The 22173-nt window shown below is 38.2% G+C and overlaps 1 protein-coding gene across 4 annotated transcripts in view; it reads right to left on the minus strand.

Moving 5' to 3' along the window:
- LOC309415755 (E3 ubiquitin-protein ligase NEDD4-like) overlaps positions 1 to 22173 on the minus strand; it is a gene marked incomplete at both ends in the record, with an annotated part of 209308 nt that overhangs the window by 8471 nt on the left and 178664 nt on the right. For all 4 annotated transcript variants that reach the window (XM_082013361.1, XM_082013360.1, XM_082013359.1 and 1 more), the window contains 8 exons: positions 2999 to 3094; positions 5111 to 5181; positions 6246 to 6367; positions 8036 to 8265; positions 9635 to 9700; positions 14075 to 14133; positions 18901 to 18955; positions 21017 to 21094. In XM_082013361.1, coding sequence (XP_081869487.1) covers positions 2999 to 3094; positions 5111 to 5181; positions 6246 to 6367; positions 8036 to 8265; positions 9635 to 9700; positions 14075 to 14133; positions 18901 to 18955; positions 21017 to 21094 — 777 coding nt within the window. The remainder of the gene's footprint in view (positions 1 to 2998; positions 3095 to 5110; positions 5182 to 6245; positions 6368 to 8035; positions 8266 to 9634; positions 9701 to 14074; positions 14134 to 18900; positions 18956 to 21016; positions 21095 to 22173) is intronic.

Raw genomic sequence — 22173 nt, forward strand, 5'->3', positions numbered from 1 at the left:
CCACTCTCTCCGTAAAGAAATTTCTCCTAAAGTAAAGAAATTTTTCCTAAACGTCTTTTAAAATATATTTACATGTCACATATATAATGTATATATATAATGTATTTATTTTTTGAAGAAAGTGATTTATCACTTTTATGTAGTAGGAATTTACAAAATTAATGCTGGCTAGGTACCATGAAAGCTAAAAGTAAACAACGTTGCTACCAAACCGTACGCTCCAGAGATGCAGCTATGAGGAAGTGTTTTTCTGACTGCAGATCTGGGTGTTTACATACAGCATAGGCACAAGACTGGGTTCGCTTCTTGCAAAGCGTATGGGCTCGGGTAGGAGAGAAGTGAAGTCAAGAACTTTGTTGCTTGTAAGTTGTCGCTCTGTTCCAGTCAACTTGTCCCATCACTTCAAAAGCACGGTCCCAGTGGAAGCGACCGAGACGTGACTGAACAGCCACGTTCAACCAAGCCTTTTTTTAAAGCTGTTACTAATCTTTAATAATCAAATCAGATGTTGTGGTTGCGTAACGGAAAGACAGTAAATTCATTAGCTTATAAATGGAGCTGTGAAAGGAGGAGGCTGAAAGCTCTTTTCAGGACTTGATTAACACTGAATACTTCAACAAGGAGAAAGACAGTACAATAGCTCTATTTGAATAAATATACCTATTACTGTAGAGAAAAAAAATAGAAAAAAATACCTACTGTGTATTTCTTACTGACTTGTGAGAACTACTGAAACCTCTGAAAGACTAGTTCATTTGTTCTGTAAAGAGCAGAGAAGACAGTCCAGAGCTAACAAGGAAAAGGTTCGCTGTCAAAGTTAAACAGGATGAAGCTACGAAGACCCCAGACACAGGTCTGGCACAAACAGAAGACTTCTTGGTGCTTGTTTCTTCCTGCCCACCAGAAGACTGTTTTTAAGAAATGAGAAATAGTATTCCAGAAGCATTAAGAACAGAGGAGAACCACAGACCTCTCCCTTCTCTGCTTTCTGAAGCAAGCTCTCGATCCGTTACGCGTTGAAAATACCTACTGTGTATTTCTTACTGACTCGTGAGAACTACTGAAACCATATTTTTGGTTATTAAGTAAGGAAGGGTAATAAGAAGATAAGATTTATTAGAGGTTTCTTGCTTTTCTCCAACTCCAGAAAAGGTTTTGGTGATAAATGAAGTATAAATAAATATAGAAGCTTCTAGCAATGCAAACATCTCCCTCTTGCATACACAATGTCCTTGTGGAAGCAGTATCGTCTCCTACTCAGGTTCCCAAGGGCACTTTTATAAAGTTTCAGTAGTTGGGCAGCAGATGAGGCAAAACAAGTGCCAATGGTGAGTCCAGGTCCCTCGACTTCTAGTAGTCCCCAGAGTGCTGGCAATGGCCAGAGGTACATGCAGAAAAAGCCAATACAGTCAGTATCTGCCATAACTTCTGAACTGCTGGAAAGCACCCTGTATGCATTTGGACTGATATGAGGTTTCAACCTCTGGCCAGGTAAATTCCTCCTCACTATAGCATATCCCGTCCTTGTATTACTGAGCTTATTCAGGCTTTTCTTTGATAAAATTTGTCATGCCAATTTTGTATCTCACCAGCACTATAATGGAAACAATATTATTTTCTTCTGGAATCAGATGCATGTACTGTAAATTAAACAAAAATCAATCTTGCTAGCAGTGCCAGAATTAGCTATTTGAGGTACTAAAGAGTTAGGAGAAGAGCAGAAAGTATCTCCAAGTAAGTTCATTTATGCTTATTACCAACAAACGACCCAGTGCATTACAAAAACTTTTCATCCTGTGGCTTTAATATTCTCCCTAATTCTCCACGTAACCGATAACCTTACGTTGCTTCAGGAAAAAAGTAATAAGCGCTGAGAGGTGGATCAGAAGGTTCTTGACAGTGCACTGTGTGCATATGTTTTGAAATTTTGAGGTCAGCTTTTAAAAAAAGCACTGTGGTCCACAATACTAGGGGTACTTGGAGCCAAGATATCTAGGTCTAAGAATTAAACAAAGTGGAGACCCTAAAAAAGGTCATAAAAGCCTACAAGCAAATTAATTTAAGAGACACAGGTAGGTATTACTAAGTCCCAATACTGTACAAAACCAGTATGTTTTAGTCACTACATGTGTGCATGCATTACAAAATGGTTCAGCTCTGTAGCTTGTAAATAAATAAAAAAAAAACCCCAATCATGGTAGGCAGGTAAGTTCCAAGCTCATATAAACAAACTCATGGTTTATTTGCCTTTAGGTCCTCAAATTAAATTTAACACATATACTTATGCACAAGACCTTTATCTGCACCGTATTTCCATCCGGAAGCTGATACAGATCTCTGAAGTTTGTTTTAATAGGATTCTCTGTAAAGACCGACTGTAAATCCAAGACAAACTGTACCATAAACTGTTGTTATAGCTTCTGCTGATAAAATGAGTTACAACTGTGGCTGATGAGTTACATTCCCACCGACTCCCTTCTCAATTGTTAAACATTTTTTCATTTGTAACGGAGAAAGTTATCCACAGATTGTGAACCTTTTTAAAACAGGCGCACTTCCTTTCCTTGTATCATCTGCCTGCATTATATAGAAGATGCCACAAACAAAGCACTTCTTCACTGATTATAATTCTACCACTACTTACTTTGTCCTTTGAGAACATCTTTAACCTCTAAAGCCCCAGAGTATTTTCTAAGATGGACTGTGTAAGACCTTTATTACTCCTCATTGCAAGTATTTTACCCAGCTTCAAGTACTGCTTTTCACAAAGATGTCACATTGCTCACTGACACAACATAATTTCCTTCTTCGGCATCCCCAGTCTTAGACGGTTCAGGAGGAGAGAGGTTAATATTCATAGTCTGCCTATACTGATCACTAACATTCAACAGTCCTGATCAAGTTCACAACCATGAGATACTGCTCAGTCCTTAATTACTTTTTGCAAATAACCAGTAATAAGATGAAAATAAGGACTTTTGGGATAATCTTTACATACCTGTCCAAAGTTTTCTTCATCTATGCAAAACATGAGATCCAACTCTGTAGGGTCATTTTCCAGGATCCACTTCAAAGAGTTGTAGTATTCGCTATCCTACAGCGGATTATAATTAAAAAAAGTTTGAAAATGTGAACATTAAACATATAGTTTAACTTTAAATCAAACAAATAAAAACATCTAAAGCTAGAACTCCAAAGGGACTGGAAAGATGAGAACTCATTTATTTGCACAGCTACTGTAAGGCAGGGTAAGATGGATTACTTTATTCATATGTATTTTTCTTAAATGTTGCATTTTTAGATTCATGTAACTTTTCTCAATTGACTTGTAATTGCATTATTATACAACACAATAAAGTCACTCTACATATCTATTAGCTAAATATGCATATAGCACTGTGAAATAATTGGTTAGAAAATGTCTTCTTGATAAAACTGTCCACTCTTTTCAACACAGTTTATGTACCACTTCATTACATCAATAATATATTATACAATAACTGATTGCATTGTTACTATTAAAGCCTTGAAGTTTGCTGAAAAAAGGACCCCTCTAATTTCCTAGAAGGGTTGTACCTTCATCATGTATTGGGTTCATAATTAAAGACTGACCCAAGGAAAAAAAGGGGGGAAAAAAAAGTATGTGTAGCTATCATTAAATATTTCCAAGCAAGAGAGCCAAAAAAATTAATTTCAAAATAAAGTTAAACCATTATTTACTCATGTATGCTTCCAGAGAAGAATGACCTGCCAAAATTTGGTGACTATGACATAGTGGGAGCTGGGGGGGGAGATTAAGCAGTTGAACCAGTGTTTATGTCAGTAACTGAAAATCTGTAAAACTCTAAACCACCAAAATATTAAACTGCCTTTTATTCTTACACCGAGTAGACTTTTGACAAGAACAAGGACAGCTGTTGCAGAGCTAAGAATAAGAGAAAAAGGTCTCCCAACTACCTGTAGGAATACAAGAGCCTGAACTTCCTTTTAAGGTCCTTCTAGATTAGGTATCTCATGAGCTTGGTTTTAAGCTTGTACTAGAGCTCAAACCAGCTCATCTCCTGTAATTTTGCCTCTGTGCTGGGCTTGTAAGTCAACTGACTTTGCTGTTGAAGACAGTCTTAGGGAAGTGCCGGATGTGAGAGGCCAGGCTCACAACCAACTCCTGTGCCACAGAGGCAGTCCGGAGCAGTCTTACCCAGATAAACTGTATAATGGGTAACAGAGTAAGATGTTAGAAAGGGGAAACAGCTCCAAGGTGCTCCGAAGTCCATGGCAGTGAAAAAACTGGACAGACCTCAAAAGGTTAGAAAGACAAAAACAAGCATCATCCTGCTAACTTAATGGAAACCATTTCTATTTAGCCATTGTACATATCTGAAATGTACTGTGTTTCAATACTGGTACGCTACGCATCTAGATTGGGCATCGGCAGGATCCCATTTACTGTTGTCCTTCGTCTTACAATACAAAGTTAGAGATTACTAACTTGTAAAACAATTCGTTTTTCTCCCAGGGAGTGACAAACACAGAAGTACTTGATTGCAAATTAATGTTGAAGGTGTGAAAGTAAAGGAAGTGCAGGGAACAAATCCAAAATGGATGCAAGGGCGTAAGTCGTGCTGCATTCATTAAGTATATTTTGGAGAAAACTGTGTATCATTTGGCAACCCTTTCGCCTTCCAGCACCGCGGGCAACTTCCCATGTCACCGAGTCAGAACTAAGCCCTTGTATCCCCCTCTTCCTGCTCTGCAGTGTGACACGGAAGCCGTAGGGCCTGGTGGCGGTGCGCCTTGTAACAGGGAGAAAGCTGACCCAGTGGAAAATCTGAAAGTATAATCACACATCTTGCGTTGCCTGTCTTACTGCCCTACCCATGTCGCTTCTCCCTTGTCCCTCTCACCGCTGTTAGTGCGCTGGTACTGAAACAGCTGTCCAGGGAGACTGCTTTGTTATAAAAGTACATACATATTTCTTTCTAAAGTTGTTGCAGCTGTGACCTTGTGTCTTCCACCTTGCAGTTTACTGGAATTGTTAGCTCTTATAAATTTCCCAAGAGGAAAAAAATCACATAATTGCTAATGCCATACGGTTTAAATGTTATCTTACCACTGACTCCATGTCTTTCAGAGTTATTGGTTTCCCCAGCATCATCTTGTAAAAAGGTCTGATGAAGAAGCCTACAAGAGAGGGAAGAGTGTTATCTCCACTGTTCTGCATTTTCACCTTACATAAGATACGACTGCTCAAGGATAATATGCCATGGTATTTCCTAGTGATATTTCCAGCAAGAAAGAAACCTCCTGAAAGTAACAGTGCTCAAGCAACTGCTCCAGTTAACACAGAAGGCTCATTTTTTATTTAGGCACAGAAAGTCCAACCTTTTAATTATAAGAATTACGCCATTATCATAGAATCATAGAGTGGTTTGGGTTGGAAGGGACCTTACAGATCACCTAGTTCGACCCACCCCACCATGGGCAGGGACAAGTTCCACTAGACCAGGCTGCTCAGAGCCCCGTCCAACCTGGCCCTGAACACTGCCAGGGATGGGGCATCCACAGCCTCTCCGGGCAACCTGTGCCAGTGCCACCACCTTCACAGTGACGAAGGGTGGCATACCATACGCCATTAAACACCATAACATTAATGGTAGAGACACGGAGAAGAGGGGGAACTGAGCTCAAGGGGAGTCTTCTCTCAAAAGAGACACTAGAAAAACAGGACGGTGAGCTTCCTCTTCTAGTGTGCTGCACAATTGCTAAATAAAATATACTCGGTTTATAATGTTTGCTTGCTTGCTTATTGTGGGATTTCAAAATTTGGCAGAAAAAATATTTTCTTATTAAGTCATCCAGCAATAATTTAGCAGATCAAAATATACTGCAGCTGACACCCACACAACTGCTCTGGCTGCAGGTTTGCATGGAAATGGCTGATATAAATTTAGTGATTTTCCCTTAGGGATAGTGATTACCTAGCAATGCTGATTCTGTGGTTTTAACACAGGTGGAGAAAAAAGGCAGAACTTTATATGAAACGTATTGTTGAGTAAGACACTATAATTTTTGAGTCACCATTCACAGGAGGATTGCAATTTCCAACAGTTCCGAGTTCCACTACTTTCTCTCAGACTTTGTCTCCTGAAATGCTACACTCTAAAGCATATGAATTATTGAAGTGATTTATTTAATTTAATAAAAATCCAGTAACATTAGCATAGCCATACAGTGTAATGACTCACCATCCAATAGCTTCCCATGATATACTGCCAGACCAGCAACCCGACCAATAAATGTGAAATACGATAGATGATCTTCGTTACAAAGACCTGAATTAGGATTAATCTGAAGTGTATAGTTGTCCCTTTTTTGGGGAAAGAAAAAAGATATCTAAATAACCAAGTCTTTAAATAACCAGATATTCAGATATGTTAATAAATAATTTGAACCTAGGGCCATTTCCTGTTCAATTTTGTAATCATGTAATTTATCCCTGTGCTCCTTAACAGAAGCACCTGACAGTCTGTGGGTAGGCTGACCTAATCAAAACTGTCCTGCTACGAGCAGAGTGATTATTGGACAAAGGTAAATAAAACTCCTGCTTATGGGGTAACAGCACTCCACCTGTGGCAAGTGCAAGAGGGCTGTGCTAACCTCTTCAAAGGATAAAAGCCTGGCACCACTGAAAACAGTAAAATTTTGCCATCAGCTTCAGGGGAATAAGAATTTCAGTGAAACTGTCCCGTCTGCCAGGCTTGATTATTCACTCTTTTCAGCCAAATTTCAGGGCTTAGAATTTCAGGTTTCTCTGTTGCAGTAGTTGCTTTTAGTTCTTGAAATATCTGAAGGTACTGAAGAGGAATTAAGTATAGGCCCATGGTCAAACTTCTTAGGATAAAGAACGTTTTCTTACTAGCATCTCAAACCACACATACTAGAGAACATCCCTGAAATATGCTTAACCCCCAGGATACTGGAAAAAGCTGTCAAAGGACTCAGATCTTTTAACTGGGTAATGAAGCATTAAGACCCATGTGAGAGTGTGTGTCACAATAAGACATTAGTGTAAAAGCAGTAGTTTTAATTTGCAGTATATTCTTAATCTGTGAAGAAAGATACGGGGTTTTAAAGTAGATTCTTTTCTTATTTCTTAAAATAACTAGTTAGATTTCTGAACCTAAAACATAATAACATTATATTTAAAATATCCACAGCGACCTACATCCTGTAAGTGGAAATATTTCAAAACAAATGTTTATCCAGCGAACTCTATTAACAACACACAGGCATTCTGTGCTACTGTTGTTTCCCTCCAACAGCAGGGACTGTCTCTGACACTCAGAACGTGCCTTTTCCGAGACCCAAATGTGAGAAAACTCTCATCGTGCAGTCTCTGTTCATCTACTTTACACTCTATTCAACACTTATTAGAGAAAGGAGTGAGCTTTATACTGACATAAAAACATCCAATCTACTGCTGCAATTAAGAAATCCATCCTCACTAAGCTAAGCACACAACGTGGAATTGCATACAGCACAGTAAAACAAACATACCTTAAGCAAGAGATCTGCGCTCTCATTTACACTAATGGATTTCTCAAAGATTTTAAAATTGGACAAAAGTGTAACTACTGAAACGTAAACGAGAAGCTATTTTATGAGCTATTTATAAAGGAGCACTACAATTCTGGATGGCAGGTGTTTTACAATGTAATGGGAGGGCATAGAAAGAGTCTTGTCTGACATCCCTCCTTTCACTATTACTAGCCTCAAAAATCGCAGTTTTGCTGCAAGCAAGGCAACACTGAATATTGTCTTAATAATGAAAATTTTTATGGTATTTCAATGAAAATTTGAAAGGTTCTCTGAAAAGCAAGTAAGAAATGATAGTACAGAAGCGAGATTTGACCGATAAGAGTACACACTGATGCACCAGGAAGGACGATCTAACTGCATTCCAGCGTAACCTTGCCTCTTATGCAAAATCTAACGCGTACGCCTTATGAATGGAAATATTTTCATGCACACTTACGTTGCTGAATATTCAAAGAGACCATAATAAGGGTTAAACATCTCCTTGGACAAGAGAAAAAACCATTCTCTGGCCACACCTCCATAGTCAAGTCCTTTTTCTGACTCAAATTCAATCCAGAGCCTGGCTTTTAGTACATCAGGTCTCTTCACAGACATGATTCTTCTGTAGGACTCCTCAAAAATATTATTTCTGTGTAGCTTCATCTCAAATCTGTTGGGTATATCAGCCTGTGTGAAAGGAGATTATATTATACTTGTCAGTCTCAATATATAAGTCTTCACGCAAATTACCGACCAGTGGTAACAACAAGGTGACACGTTAGACATCTGATGTATAAAGTTCCCCTCATTTTTTTTTTTCCCAGTGCTCTCTCAGTCTGCAGGTTGATAGCATATGGTGAACTACGTAAGCTCCAGTATAGTGGTTCAGAGATTTCTACGATATTTGACAAAACAATGAAAACAGCAAGAAAAGTAACAAACAAAAAGGTAAGAAAATGATTGCTATTACTAGGCTCTATTTTAAGGGCATTTTAGCTTAAAATGGTAACAAATGCATAAGCTTTATGCAACTGCTTTACTCACATATCTGTAAAGGCCAGAAGAGTTTCACAACAAGAACACCTACAGTACCATACACAAAACAGAACTGAATTGCAAAGGTGTAAATCAAAGAGGATTGGGCTGTCAAAATGTTTTAGAAGTTCTGTCTAAATAGGAGGGAGCTAACACCCATTATGATTTAGGGAGCTAAATTCAAAAGAGACAGAAGAGAACAGAGTCAGGAATTTGTAGAAAGAAGACTGGATGACCAGATAATCATGACCATTACAGCCACATATAGTTTTCCTGATAAAACTGACTTCAAACAACTGCTTCAGAAGGTTTGCTTTCTCCTGACAACTGAAGTACTTATTGTGTGCAATCACTGGTCAAACTCGAGGTGAAAATTCAAAGAGCTAACAATAAACAGGTAAAGACATTGGCAAGTCCCTCTTCAAATGACAGCTGCTGTTGCCAAGGCTGATTACTGTTAATTATGAGTCAATAGCACATGCAAGCTAATACTGACTGCTCTCTTACATTAAAAATGTTACTGAAAAAACTTTTTTTCACAGAACAAGAACACTAGACGCTTGTGCCAGATCCAGCACAACTGTGGGCTCTGCTCTACCACCTTGCTCCAGCTCTGCCCTTCAAAGTCCACTGTTCAAGATGAAGGAGAAGTATTAATCCTCAAGCCTACTTTCAACCTAAAGGCTTGTAAACGAACATACCAATTAGTCTCAGTTGCAATGGGAAATAGTGAATCATTGCTACTTCCTTGCTGCCTCATCACTTTGATTTGCATTCATACAGAAAAATGTGAGTCTTAAAGATTTGTAAATGTTTTTGTTGAGAAATCAATCAAATTCAAACTTTTCTTCATTTTTTTGGTTCCTACTTCGGCCCTTTAGGAGTAGCACAATCGGGAAAAACCAGCAAGTGTGTTATAGCAAGATACACCACCATTCTGCATCTATGCTTGGGACAGTCTGTTGTTTCTCCCAGACGTAGCGTAATTGATTCCAACACACAGCAGCACGTTTCTACTCACTGGTTTCTTCAACTTCTTCCGGAAATAGTCATATTTCTGTTTGAACTCCCTGGAATACGGAACTGCCTATCAGAGAGAGAATCACAAACACAGATTATTCCAGCTATTAGCAGTTTGATGTTGCAACATTACTTAAACAAAAAAGAAATTTAAAGACATGCTATCTACATATGTATGCCATAGGTTCATCTAATATAACCCACCATGCATGAAGTACAACAGCCAAAATTTTCCCATTTCTTAGTGTGTAATCTGAGTTAAAAGGTATGAAAACTTTAGCTGAAAAAATGGGTTGACTTACCCTCATTTTTTTCTTCTTTTAGGAACAGAAAAGAGCAAAACCAAATTTTAATATGTACCCAAAAAAAAAGAATGTATTGCTGCCATCCATGTGTCTCATTAGGAAATAACGAGCATGCCGTATGATACTGAATTTTAAAAATGGCTAGTGTTACCACAAAATATGGATTTGCACAGCTGAAAGTGCCAAGCATTGTTAGGTGCTACTCAGAAGACACAAAAATTCAAGTAAGTTTGAAAATGAACCTAAGAATAAGTTAAGGAGCTCCAGTAAAGCTATGACACTAGCAACGAACACTACTTGCCCTCCAAAAAGTGCAGGACACAATGTATACCTACACAGAAGAGTTAACTAGGCAGGGCAATGTCCATGGCTAGAAATCCTCTTTTCAGCCCCATGGGAATGCATCTGATTCTTAAGAGATACCAAACTATCATCAAAGCATATCAAAACTATTTTGTAAATTACTTATAATGAAAATATACACCTTCATAATGTCTTTAATCCAGAATCTGAAAGAATTTTGTAAACAAATTGACATTCCTGTGAACCAAGTACAAGTCGCTGTCTAATATGTATCTGAATACTCACTCAATGCAGCTGCCTATGAGTTAGACCACATTTTTAAGTAACATCAGCATAACAGAACAATTTTAGAAGTTTTTAAAAAAAAAGGCACCCTGAAGGTTGGTAGAATTACATTAATCAGCAGAGCCGGGAATTGGTGTAAACACCCCTTAACAAATGACACAAGTCTCTGAAATATTTCTGTGGATTTCCAGATACTTGAAAGCCTCTCGGGATGATTCCCTGTCCTGCTAACATACCGTACGGGTAAGCAAGGACCTGACACTAAGCTAGAAGATTGCCACGTTGGATGTTAACCCATAGGCCACCCGCTGACCATCAGTAAGATGACGGAGTCAGTAGATGACTGCGTTCTTTTCTGCTACCTACTTGTCGTCATCACGCTCCTTTGCTTTTGCACCAGATGGGAAATGCATACAAGCGTCCAAAAAGGCCAAGCCTTTTAAGGCACCAAGTAGTACCAGACACAAATGCACTGAAGTGCGTCAGCCCTCAAGCAGCAGTACAGGTAAGAGCCTCCCGACTGCCAGTCCTATGACTGCAACCGACAGTATTCAGCCTTCAGACGAAATGGCTGTAAAACAAAGTCGTGGATTAAACTAATGAACTGGAATAGGCTAGAAAAGTATTAGGGCAGGTACAGGTCTGGCTCTAACAAATAACTGCTATGTATTTAAGTAAGACTCATTAATTATCTGTGGGTTTTTTGACGATTAATTTATTGAGAATTAAGAATCCTTAATTCTCTGTTTTTTGACACTATATGGAAAATCAATTTAATCAGGGTTTGGAAAGAGCCTTGGAAAAAAGGGAAAAAAGAAGAGAAGAAGAAAAAAAAAAGGCCCCCTGTCCTTGCTCATAATATTTTCCAAATACACCCTTACTTTCCTTTGCCCTACTGTTCCTTCAAGATTAAAGAGTGGACCTAGTAAAACAACTAGCTACACAAATGATGCATGATTTCTTGGGAGCAAAAGAATGATTTTGAATTCCACAGGACTGCAAAAGTTATATTCTCTGTTCCCCGACGGCTGAATCACAAAATTGCAAAGCTCTGGTTCAAGTTCAGTTTCCGGGTGAGGACTGGGATTTTGGGGGAGGGAAGGTAGAGGCTGGTCCTGAAGTAGATTCATGACTGGATGCAGGTGAGCGCAGGAGGTGGAAATACTCTATATGAAACTCTATATGAGTTTTCTCTTGTGGATGATGAGATGTGAAAAATTAAAAAACAAAACAAAAAAAACCCCAAACTAAAGCATTTCACTCTGATGATAATATGCCTTTACTACAGCCATTAAATAATCTTTCAGCATGCTTCCATTGCCTAAATGCAATGTGAAATGCAATTTAAGCAGTTTTTTGTTTTCGTCATGGCACCAAAAATACTATTAAAAGCATTAAGATGAATCCTTAATGCTTATATGGCTGTAAACCAGATTTGATCTTGCTTTCTCTTTTAAAAAACCCCAAACACAGAAATAACTGTTATTTACTTAATGGGATCATGACCGAAACATCTTGAAACAAGTTTTCTCCAATAGTCTTTTCTCATTTATGCTTCACATTTCTGGGAAAATAAACATTAAGAATTTGTATAACATACTGTGTACTAGTATCTAAAGCACTAAGTGCACAATAAATGGGTAAATAACTCCAAAAGCAATTATGTTCAATCAAATGATTATTATTAATCTTATTAATAAACAAGAGCAACTGGATTTCCACCATGCAGTAGTTAACCTGCCGTGTCCTGATACCCTTAAAAATCCTGAGGATTTACCCAAAATAAAAAAGGTATTCTTGGCACCTGGAAACATCCTAGGGTTGGAAGTCTGATCACTCAGAAAACCATAGAATGGCATAAACCAGCATAAAAATGTCAAAGAATCACTCCATATATTTGATGTTTTGAAAATTTGAAATTAAAGTAAAAGCATGTATTTATTTTTTCTATGGCCGATATTCTGAAATCTCTTAGTTTATCTGCAGTAAGCTTCATGTCTCTTAAAACTGATAGACCCCATTTTTATCTTTTTTACACTCTGAATCCATATAGTCACAACTCTCTCATATCAAGTGGAAAGAGCTTTTTATCACCCAGAAATCAAAAATTAAATAGCATAGTGCCTCAGCTCAGTAAAATTCCACTGTCAGTAATGACCCAGATAACGGGTAAATATGAACATTTCTCCTATAAACCTTACAATCTAGGATTCAGCACAGAGAACCTGGTCTGAATTTCTCAAGATCTTCTGACTTAGGATTCAGAGCGGACGTGTGCCCTTCATATAGCTTAGTATAGAAACATACTACTCTAACACAATGGAGGAATAAAAGATAAGATGCAAAGGTTTAATATTGTTTGTTCCATATGAAGTAACTTATAATATCAGCAAGTGTGGAGAAAGAAAACACCTGAAGATATTTTACATTTACATTATTTTAGACGCAATTTATTTTAATACACATTTTTCCCCCCAATTCATCTGTTTGGATGTCAAAAGTAAGCTAAGGATACCACTCTACTACTTTTGTCCTGGAACTTCATCATCATAATAAGCAGCAAATACAACAACAAAAACCATGCTGAAATCTTAAATTTTTTATTTTTCAGCCAGGGTTTGCATCAGTAATGGATCTGTTTCAGAAACCACTTTCATCATCATAACTTAGTGCAGAAAGCTTTGGGTTGCAGGAAGAGGAGAATGGAACAAATGAGAAATGATGGGTTTCCATGTGTTTCAGAGTGTGAAACACCATTCAGACTACTTAGCTAAGCACCTTTCGAACAGATGTAGCTTCACTCAGAAATAACACAATACAAAAGATTAAAACCAGCCAAACAAGAGTCTCTGTCCTGCTGAAGAGCCTTCTCTTCCTCCCTGCTGAAACAGGTAATTCTGCAATTTACTGTCCTATCTACTGATGGAGAATGTTTCCCAGCCACTCCAAGGCAGAAGCCAACTTCACTAGTAGCTACAAGACAGGAAGCACACCATACCACCGGAAAAATCCCTTAGCTAGGTGGCTACTGCTAGGAAAGCCACCCAACCCATCAAATTCCACGGTACCGTCTGACCTGGGAATAGCGCGCACAGCACTGCAGTTCCAAGAGTCCCAGTGATTCCTAATAGCCCACTGCTGCTTTGGACCCCTGGCAGCAGGCTGGAAGGTCCCCGGCGCGCTCCAGCCTCCGCGAAACAAAACAGGGGCCACAGAGTAGTACAGCCGTCTGAATGCCGGGGACGAGGCATCAGTTTTGGGGCACCCTGGCAGCCTGTCAGGCGATGGCAGCTCCCCCCGCCCTGCGGACTCACCAGAGCTGGCACCTGAGCCTCCCACTCAGGTGTGGGAGGCATAATAAAATGCCTTCTCTTGCATTGTCAGGAAGAGGCAATGCAAGGCAGGAGCCCTGCTTCCTGGCCCGCTGCTCCGGCAGAGTCTGCCCTGATCCGGAGGAGAGGCTACCTGCTGCTCAGCAACGCCTCCTGCCCGCACCAAACCTAGGTGAGCCACAGCACTTGTTGGAAAAAAACCGCAGCAGTACTTACTGGACCAGTAATTGCCGGGTTCTGCAGTCTGGGGTCTTCCCACTGGGTAATTTTATTATCTGTAAATAACAAAAGAAATTATATCATTACTTCTCTGCTACCACACTGTGAATTTATGTTGTTTTTTTCCTCCCTACAACTGTTTTCCCTACCGTTTCCACAACTTAGGATTTAGGAGTATTTCAGGGTTAGAAAAGGCTGCATTCACCCATGTACATCAAAACCCCATCACACTGTTTAGTTCAAAACACTCATTCAAAAATGCAGAACTACAACAGAATCCAGTGTATTTACACTGCTTTTATTTCAATGTCTGCAGTAGTAAACATGTTCTATTTGAACATGGCCTTGGATTCGACTCGTATTAGAAATAGGCAGACTTTGTGCCTGAAAGGTAAAGGACCCCTAAAACTTTGTCAAATAGCAGACTAAGTTTACTTTTTTGAAATTTTGCATAAAGATATCCAAAATTTAATACTTTAAAAGCCAGCGTATATTTAAATTTGGAGGGAATAATATATATTTAAAAAAAAAAAGTCCTAGACAGTGATTTAATGAAAAGATTATAGGACCATTAAAGGAGGCAAAATTAAACAGTTATAGTGTAAAAGATCATGCAGTTTGGACCAAAGGAGATTTTGGTAGTAACATGACAGAATCCAGTTCTTTTCATCTACAGTTTTTAAAAGCACCAGGAGGGCGGTGCTTTTGGTATGCTACGGTAAGGCTATACAGGACCATGGTGAAACACTCCCTGCCTCCAGACGACTGCTCCTCACAAGATTCTGAACACAACAGAATCACAACAAAATGATGATGTTGCAACAATAAGACAATGCTCCAAAAACCAAGCTAGATGCCATCTGCAATGGCAAGGCTTAAGTCATCCATTTCCTGCTCTGAAAGGGTAATAATAATGCATCTGTTTGTTACATGCACTGCTTTGATTTATGAAGTGTATATTAAGATAGCAGTCCAGATTTTAAGTTTTGTAGTTGCTAGGTTTGGGAATAAACAACCTGAGTTTCCCGAAAAATGTCTTTATGGCCACTATAAGTAAGAGCAAAGAACCAAACCCACTTATATTAACACACAATTATTTTACATGTTTCTACAATTGGAAAAGACCTGTAAGTTTTGAGTACTGCAAGGTAGTTTTAAAATGGACTGGGATTTGAAAGGTGACATTCATTAAATGTTAACTCAAGAAAATTCAAAAAGATCACAAGCACATTTCAAGAAATTTGATCTATCAGTTAATTTAATAGTAATATTCGATTTTATTTCCCTTTGCGTATTAAGGCTATTTAGTGCTTACTGAAATTATGGAGGAAGGCTCTTAAGACTGGCCGCTCCAGAAGCCACATAAGATCCATAGACCAGAGACGGCCAGAGAGCTGTAATGCCAAATCTGGCCCTTCTCATCTAGCTTCAACCTCTTCAGTCAAATTTCTTTCTACAAAGTTTACTGGTTTTGTATCAGTTAGTGACAGTTACTTCAAACTGACAGCCACAAATCAGGGTAGTAATTTTCTACGAAATCAAAGATAATAGAACTGGAAATGACTGCAAGTTTCTCGCTTCTTTCTTATTGCCCTACATACTTAGAAGTGTACAATGTCACTGTCAAATCGTTGTCGAATTTTTTTTCCAGAGTATTACAGTGACAGGGACTTCATATTATAAATGCTGTTCCAGGGTTTAAACGCCCCAACAATTAGAGGGGTCTAACCTGAAGCACTCTACCTGGAAATGTAGCTCAAGATTCTCTGTCTTATCCACAGTGGATGTGGATGACAAATTAATTCCTTTCGCAGCACATTTTTGAAAATCTACAATCTGTCTTGAGTCTTTGCACAAATACAATACTCTCTCTTTCCTCATGAATCAGGCTCTAGGGCCTTTGAGGATTCCCTGCTCTCCTCTGTTTCCTCTGGTCCCTTTCCAAGTGGTCCACTATTTTTTTTATGTTTGGGACCCCATGCTAGATACAGTATTATCACAGCTGATGAGAGTAGAAGGATTACTTCAGGTCTTACTTAAGACACTCCTGTTGATACATCACAGGATGAGTTAACTCATGTTGAGATGATGATTTTTTCATGCCTTATTCAACAAAAACTCTGCTCGTTATTCTCATTCGGAGTAATACTTTGCAATTAATACTAAACAGCATCTTACTTCACACTACGGTGGCAATTTGCCAGGCTCATTCTGATTTCTCATCCTGTTCCAGTGAGCACCTCTCACCTCTCCTACACTGTTGTTTTCTGCTGAACTAATAAGTACGTTCCCCCTAAGTCATTGTTTAAATCACTAATGAATATATTGAAAAATGGTGTATCCAAGACAGACTTTGAGGGGAACCCATTTAATATATCCATCCCTCTGCCAGTGAACCACTGATAAGTGTTCTGCATATGGTTAGGAAAAATTTTTGTTTTGCTTCATGATTACCTTCCAACAGGTAGATAATTTTTCCTACAAGGCTCCTAGAAGATGCAAAAGTATATGCACGCTACAATGAACAGAGCATACTATTTTATTCACGGATGGTAAATAATGTTGACTTAGCTAGCTAAGGACCAATCATGGAGAACTAGAGAGTGTATTTTTTGTTAAGAGATTGAGTGTTGCAGAAATTAGAACTGTTTACAGTTAAAATCTAAAAAATACTGTATTTCCAGGCTACTATGTTACAAGTAATACCTAAATTATTTTAACAGTACATTGCCTTACTAGTTTATACGGCATGCTTAACAGCAGTTTGTATTGCTCCACAAGAGGAGGTTTCTGTGCTGGTTGCATTCGATGTAGTTACAGTTTCTCTCAGGTATGAGAAAAACATTTCAAAAATAGAACAACAGTATTGGAAAATTATACAGAAGAATGACAAAATCTGGCTGGGGAACCAGGACATTAGAGCAGCTGAATCTGTTAAAGCTTTCAACATTTATACGGTATTCTAAAATGAAGCCGCCTACATTTGTTGCATCTTAACTAATCGCTTCAGCTGAGGAGGACTGAAGTGATGGCCAGCTTATCACAGGAATGGACTACCGAGACTCGCGTACTTAGGGTGAGCACAGCTGGTCGCGCCCGCGACTCATTTGAGCGCATGCTCTGATGGAACGTGAAGAGTCATGAAATAAGGAAGAGTCAGCAGGCTCTGTCACAATCCTTATCGTTATGGTCAAATGTCATCGCACCTCCTCATCGATACTGTGAAAACAAATGCTACTACTGAGATTGCACTGAGCACTGAACGCTGTTTGCAGCCATTGCCTAAATACTGAGCACAACATAATCACAATGGAGCTGCAATGTGTCCGCTGTAATACCGCTGGCATCACCTCTGCTCCGAGAGTCCGCTTGTAATTGCAGTGGTGTGGCACCAGACTGAGACCAAAAGGATACTTGCTGGAAACAAGCAGCTTTATTAAATAAAAAAAACAACCTCAAAACTTTTGTAAAAACTGCGATCTAAAAAGCTAAAAAACCCCTCAGATCAAAAGAGGGACTAGACAGAGATTTCAGATGCAAGTAAGTGTAGTTTTATATCAATTACAAATTCTTTGGGGAATTCTAATTAATGTACAACTTTAACATTCCATTGACTTTTAGAGACTAATGCATGCTTAAGTAGATTTAGAAGACTGAAAAATTAAAACTTTTTAAAGGAGGTTGGGATGCTCAACAATTATACAGGTATTTTGAATACGACAGTTTTATTCTGTGACTCTTCAGTGGCAGCAGTTTAGAATAATTTGCCAGATTTAAGTTTCCAGATATCTGTTGGGAGAAACAATTATAGAGGGCAAAAAGAATATGACTTCTGTACTGATGTTTGAAAGAAGTGAATCTTGTACTTGACGAGTGTATTATTTCTAATTTTTAGTTAAAACTATTTATGCAATTTCAAAATTCATATTATTTTAAAGCCAGTCTTTTAATAATGATTTAATAATATCATATATACAACTACAGATAAGCATAGGAGTCAGCGTTACTGATACTGAAGGAAGAACATAATACTGTCAGATATGTATAATAGTTTAAGATTTCAATTCTTTAAGCTTTGTGTAGCATATGTACTCTCTTCTAATGGTTTTGAGAGTTATCTATTTCTGTGAAGATTATGCCATCAGTAGAAATCTCTCATTACAAAGTCCAGCTGAAGTCTTTAGAAAAACCCAACCTTTCTGGGCTGCTTTATTTTCAAACAACAACAAAAACTCACACAGTAGTTCTGAGATGCTGTAATAAGACAAGTCTACAATGAAACATCACTTACACTAGAACTTCACTAACAGAACTGAATAATATTAATGGGCTGGGTGCAGTTTAACATGCTATAAATAGGAAATAAGATCAGAATCAGCACTGCCACAAGACCTTCTTAAAGGAGAGGAAAGAGTACTTTTCAGTGCTAATTTCTCCACTGCCTATATGTGGAGTTGTGGCTATGATCTTTTCTCATCTTATTTTCTATTCCTAGTGTGTATTTTAATTTATTAAGTGCAAATAAGCCATGGGATCATCAACAACAACAACGACGAATCCAAAATATCAACAAGAACAAAAGAAACCACAAAGAAGAAATGTTAATGCTTCACAAGTCAGAGAGGGACAAAGCTTGATGAGCCAATTAAAAGCAAGCTTTCAGTGAATATACAGTACCGTATGAGGGCACTAAGTCTCTGGTATCAATGTCTCCACATATCAACACCTGGCTTCCTAAATGAAGAGTAAAATTATAAAGCTTTCACTTCAATATTTATTATCTCCCTTTGTCTATTTGCTGTAGTACCTGAGTGCTTACTTACTATGGTCTATATAAAACGTTCTTCCATCCAAATGTATTCTTTCCTCCCAACCAGGCTGGAATTGGTAAATTAAAAAAAAAAAAAAAAAAAAAAGAAGAAGAGAAAAAATAAGTGAAATACTACCACTCTCACACAGCATGAAGCAATACATTATCCACGCCTACTTAAACTGTCTTGATAGATTCTTGTGAGGTAGAAGACACAAAATGATCGCAGATGCATTATGTCAAGGGCAAAAGTCTAGGAAGATTCAAAGAACTGGCTATTTATACAGGTAACTCTATCCAATACAGTAAATGTTTTTTAAAGCTTGGAAGTGGAAACTTCTTCCATCAGGGTTTGTACCCATTTCCTACTACGAGGAAACTATCATAAAGAATAGACTGTCCATCACTGGTTAGGTTTGAGAGTTTCTGCTTCTACTTCTGAAACACATGTGGGTTATTTACTGTAAATATGTAAGTCAGGATCCCATTACAGGTGGACAATCCTCAATTATTCCCTTTTTATCCATTCCCTCTTCTCATCTTCCAAATGATTACAGTATAGAAAGGAGAATAAACGGCACACAGCATATGCAATGCTGTTCAGTCTAGCGCTCATTCCACCTGTAAATGAGCTTCAGATTCTATACAAGATAGATGATAAATGATTTAATTTCAGTCTTTTCTAAGAAACTCTTGTTAAATTCTCTAGTCATTCTTACATCACTCAAAAATGGATTAACTGATTTTAAATCTGTTACTAATTATACATTTCCAGTAATGTACATCAGACTATCTTGATTTCCCTGCATGTTTTACTCCCATGCGGTGATCTAAGCAATGTGTCCTCGAAGATTAATGCATGCTCAACGTGTCTGAAAAATTGCAAAAGAACAGCTACTTCCACAGCTGCTTTCTTAAAGACAAACTGCATTACTGCTGTGTTGTTACCAGGAAATGCATCATAATAAATACGTTCAACTGCGCATAGTTTTCAGTTTCATCAGCGATTCAAGACACTGGGCCTGGCAAATGGCCTAGCTTCATTTAAATACAAGGCAAAACTTTTGCTAATCAAGACAAGGGCAGTGAGATTTTAGGATGGTTTAGAGGAGGATATCTGATCACAGGTGGTAAAAGAGGTTATCACCCCTCACCAAAGGTAGCATTTGTCACACTTGTGCCCAAAAGCAGCACCCGATTTAGTCTGCCGGTAGAGTGTTTCACCTAAGTAAACTGTAACCCAGCTCAGTGAAAATGAGTAGGATTAAAGACTTGTTATTCAAACTGTTTGAAACTAAAATAATTTAATCTGCCATGTCCCATAGCATGGGGCAGTAGCCTCTTCTGCTGGCACAGCCGTTTGCAGACAGCTCGTCCATAATACATGCTGGAGCACTGAGAGTGCTGGTGACAATTAGTGGCTCATTCTCACTAAGGTTTCCAGTGTTGCAAGTACAATTTCAGTGGCAATTTCGCAAAAGTACGCTTAGTATATATGAGGCAATGCAATGAGCTGAATTAACAATACACTGTGAAAACCAGCACCCCAGAAAAACTGTTAGCTTTCATAGACTAGTCTCTGCCATCAAGGCTGCAGTTTTTTAAAAACAAACCAAAGCTCTGTATTTGACATGGCTGTAAACCAGTATTATACTTTGGCTACAAGTATGACAAAATTTCTGATGTTAAAATGATAATTTTATCTGCAGACTGTGGAAGTTTCATTGAAAAATCAAACTTTATTTAGATTTCTGAATGCCAATATGTGCTGGTACATTGATAGAGCTCGCTTTGAATAATCTGCTCCTTGTTTTCCTAAAGTAACAGGTAACTATCTAAAAGCACACAGTCAGAGATAAAACCAAGGTAAGTCTCTTCAAGCTCAAAGCTTCAGATAAGCAAAGAAACATTCAATCATTTCAGAAATACTATGGGCTGGCTTTGAAGAGCCTGACTGATTCACAGATCACAATAATGCTTTCTGGTGCTATATAGAAACATAGCTTTAGTGTCTTCAGAAAACTGATGACAGCAACATATGTGTCCACATACAATATATGACTGCAATAGTAGATCAGATGACATAAGATAGCAGGTATGTATTAAAATACATACACACTATCACTTACAGGAAGAGGGCCCAAATCATTAGGGTTCAAAGATGCTTTTGATCTCAAATGTACTGGAAATTTCAGTCGTGGATCCTCCTGTAACAGAAATATGGGACTGTAAATCCGACAGATGAGGTCAGATCTATATACTAAATCAAACACAGAATTATCTGGAAAATAAATCCTCCTACGTTACGGTTACTCTTTTATGCCTTTTTTTTTTTTTTTTAAGAATAAAACATACAAACCAAAACATATAAAAGTGATAGAACATTTAGTATTTGGACGTGTCACATACTTTATTAGGATTCATATATTGAAATGATTTTTATAAAGTTAAGAGTTAGTTAGGGTGACGTAAGACTTCGACTCTATTAAGTGTGCTATATCCAGAGATACACTTCAAAAAATACAGCTCTGTTCTTTGGAATGCATGCACTCTTGTAAGTGGCATTTAGATACACATGCATGTTTTTGGCTCTTAAAAGCGTTAGAGAAATAAGCCATCTCACTAAAGGCTCGAAAAGGATGAAAATGAGCTTCTTACATTCTTATTAATGCACAGGTATTATTACATCAATGTCCAAATAAGGCAAAAAGGGGCAAGTAAAACAGGTCACAGAAGACAAATTTAGACAAAAAATGCTTGCGATTTCCACACACATAATTTACCCACATGCACCTGGATCACCAATACGAACCACCATGAAAATATGTCATGTAACTAGTAGTCACTGGGAATCTGAATGATGCCTAACAAATTAAAGTGCAACTCGTATTTCAAGGGTGATGTGAAATGCTGGGTTGTCTTTGACATTTTTACCTAACGTAATTTTATTTCTTCAATTCGTTTACTAAAATTTCAGAATTATTCACTGAATCATTAAGGTTGGAAAAGACCTTTAAGATCGTCAAGTCCAACCATCAACGCAACACCACCATGCCCGCTAAACCGTGTCCTGAAGTGCCAAGTCTACATGTTGTTTGAACACTTCCAGTGATGGTGACTCCACCACCTCCCTGGGCAGCCTGTGCCAATGCCTGACCACTCTCTCAGTATCCTGGTTTCAGCCAGGATAGAGTTAATTTTCTTCACAGAAGCCAGTGTGAGGCTGTGTTTTGGACTGGGGATGAGAAAATGTTGATAACGTGCCGATGTTTTGAGCTGTTGCTAA

The sequence above is a fragment of the Phaethon aethereus genome (genome assembly GCF_964289735.1).
Source record: "Phaethon aethereus genome assembly, chromosome: Z".
NCBI classification, from domain to species: Eukaryota; Metazoa; Chordata; class Aves; order Phaethontiformes; family Phaethontidae; genus Phaethon; species Phaethon aethereus.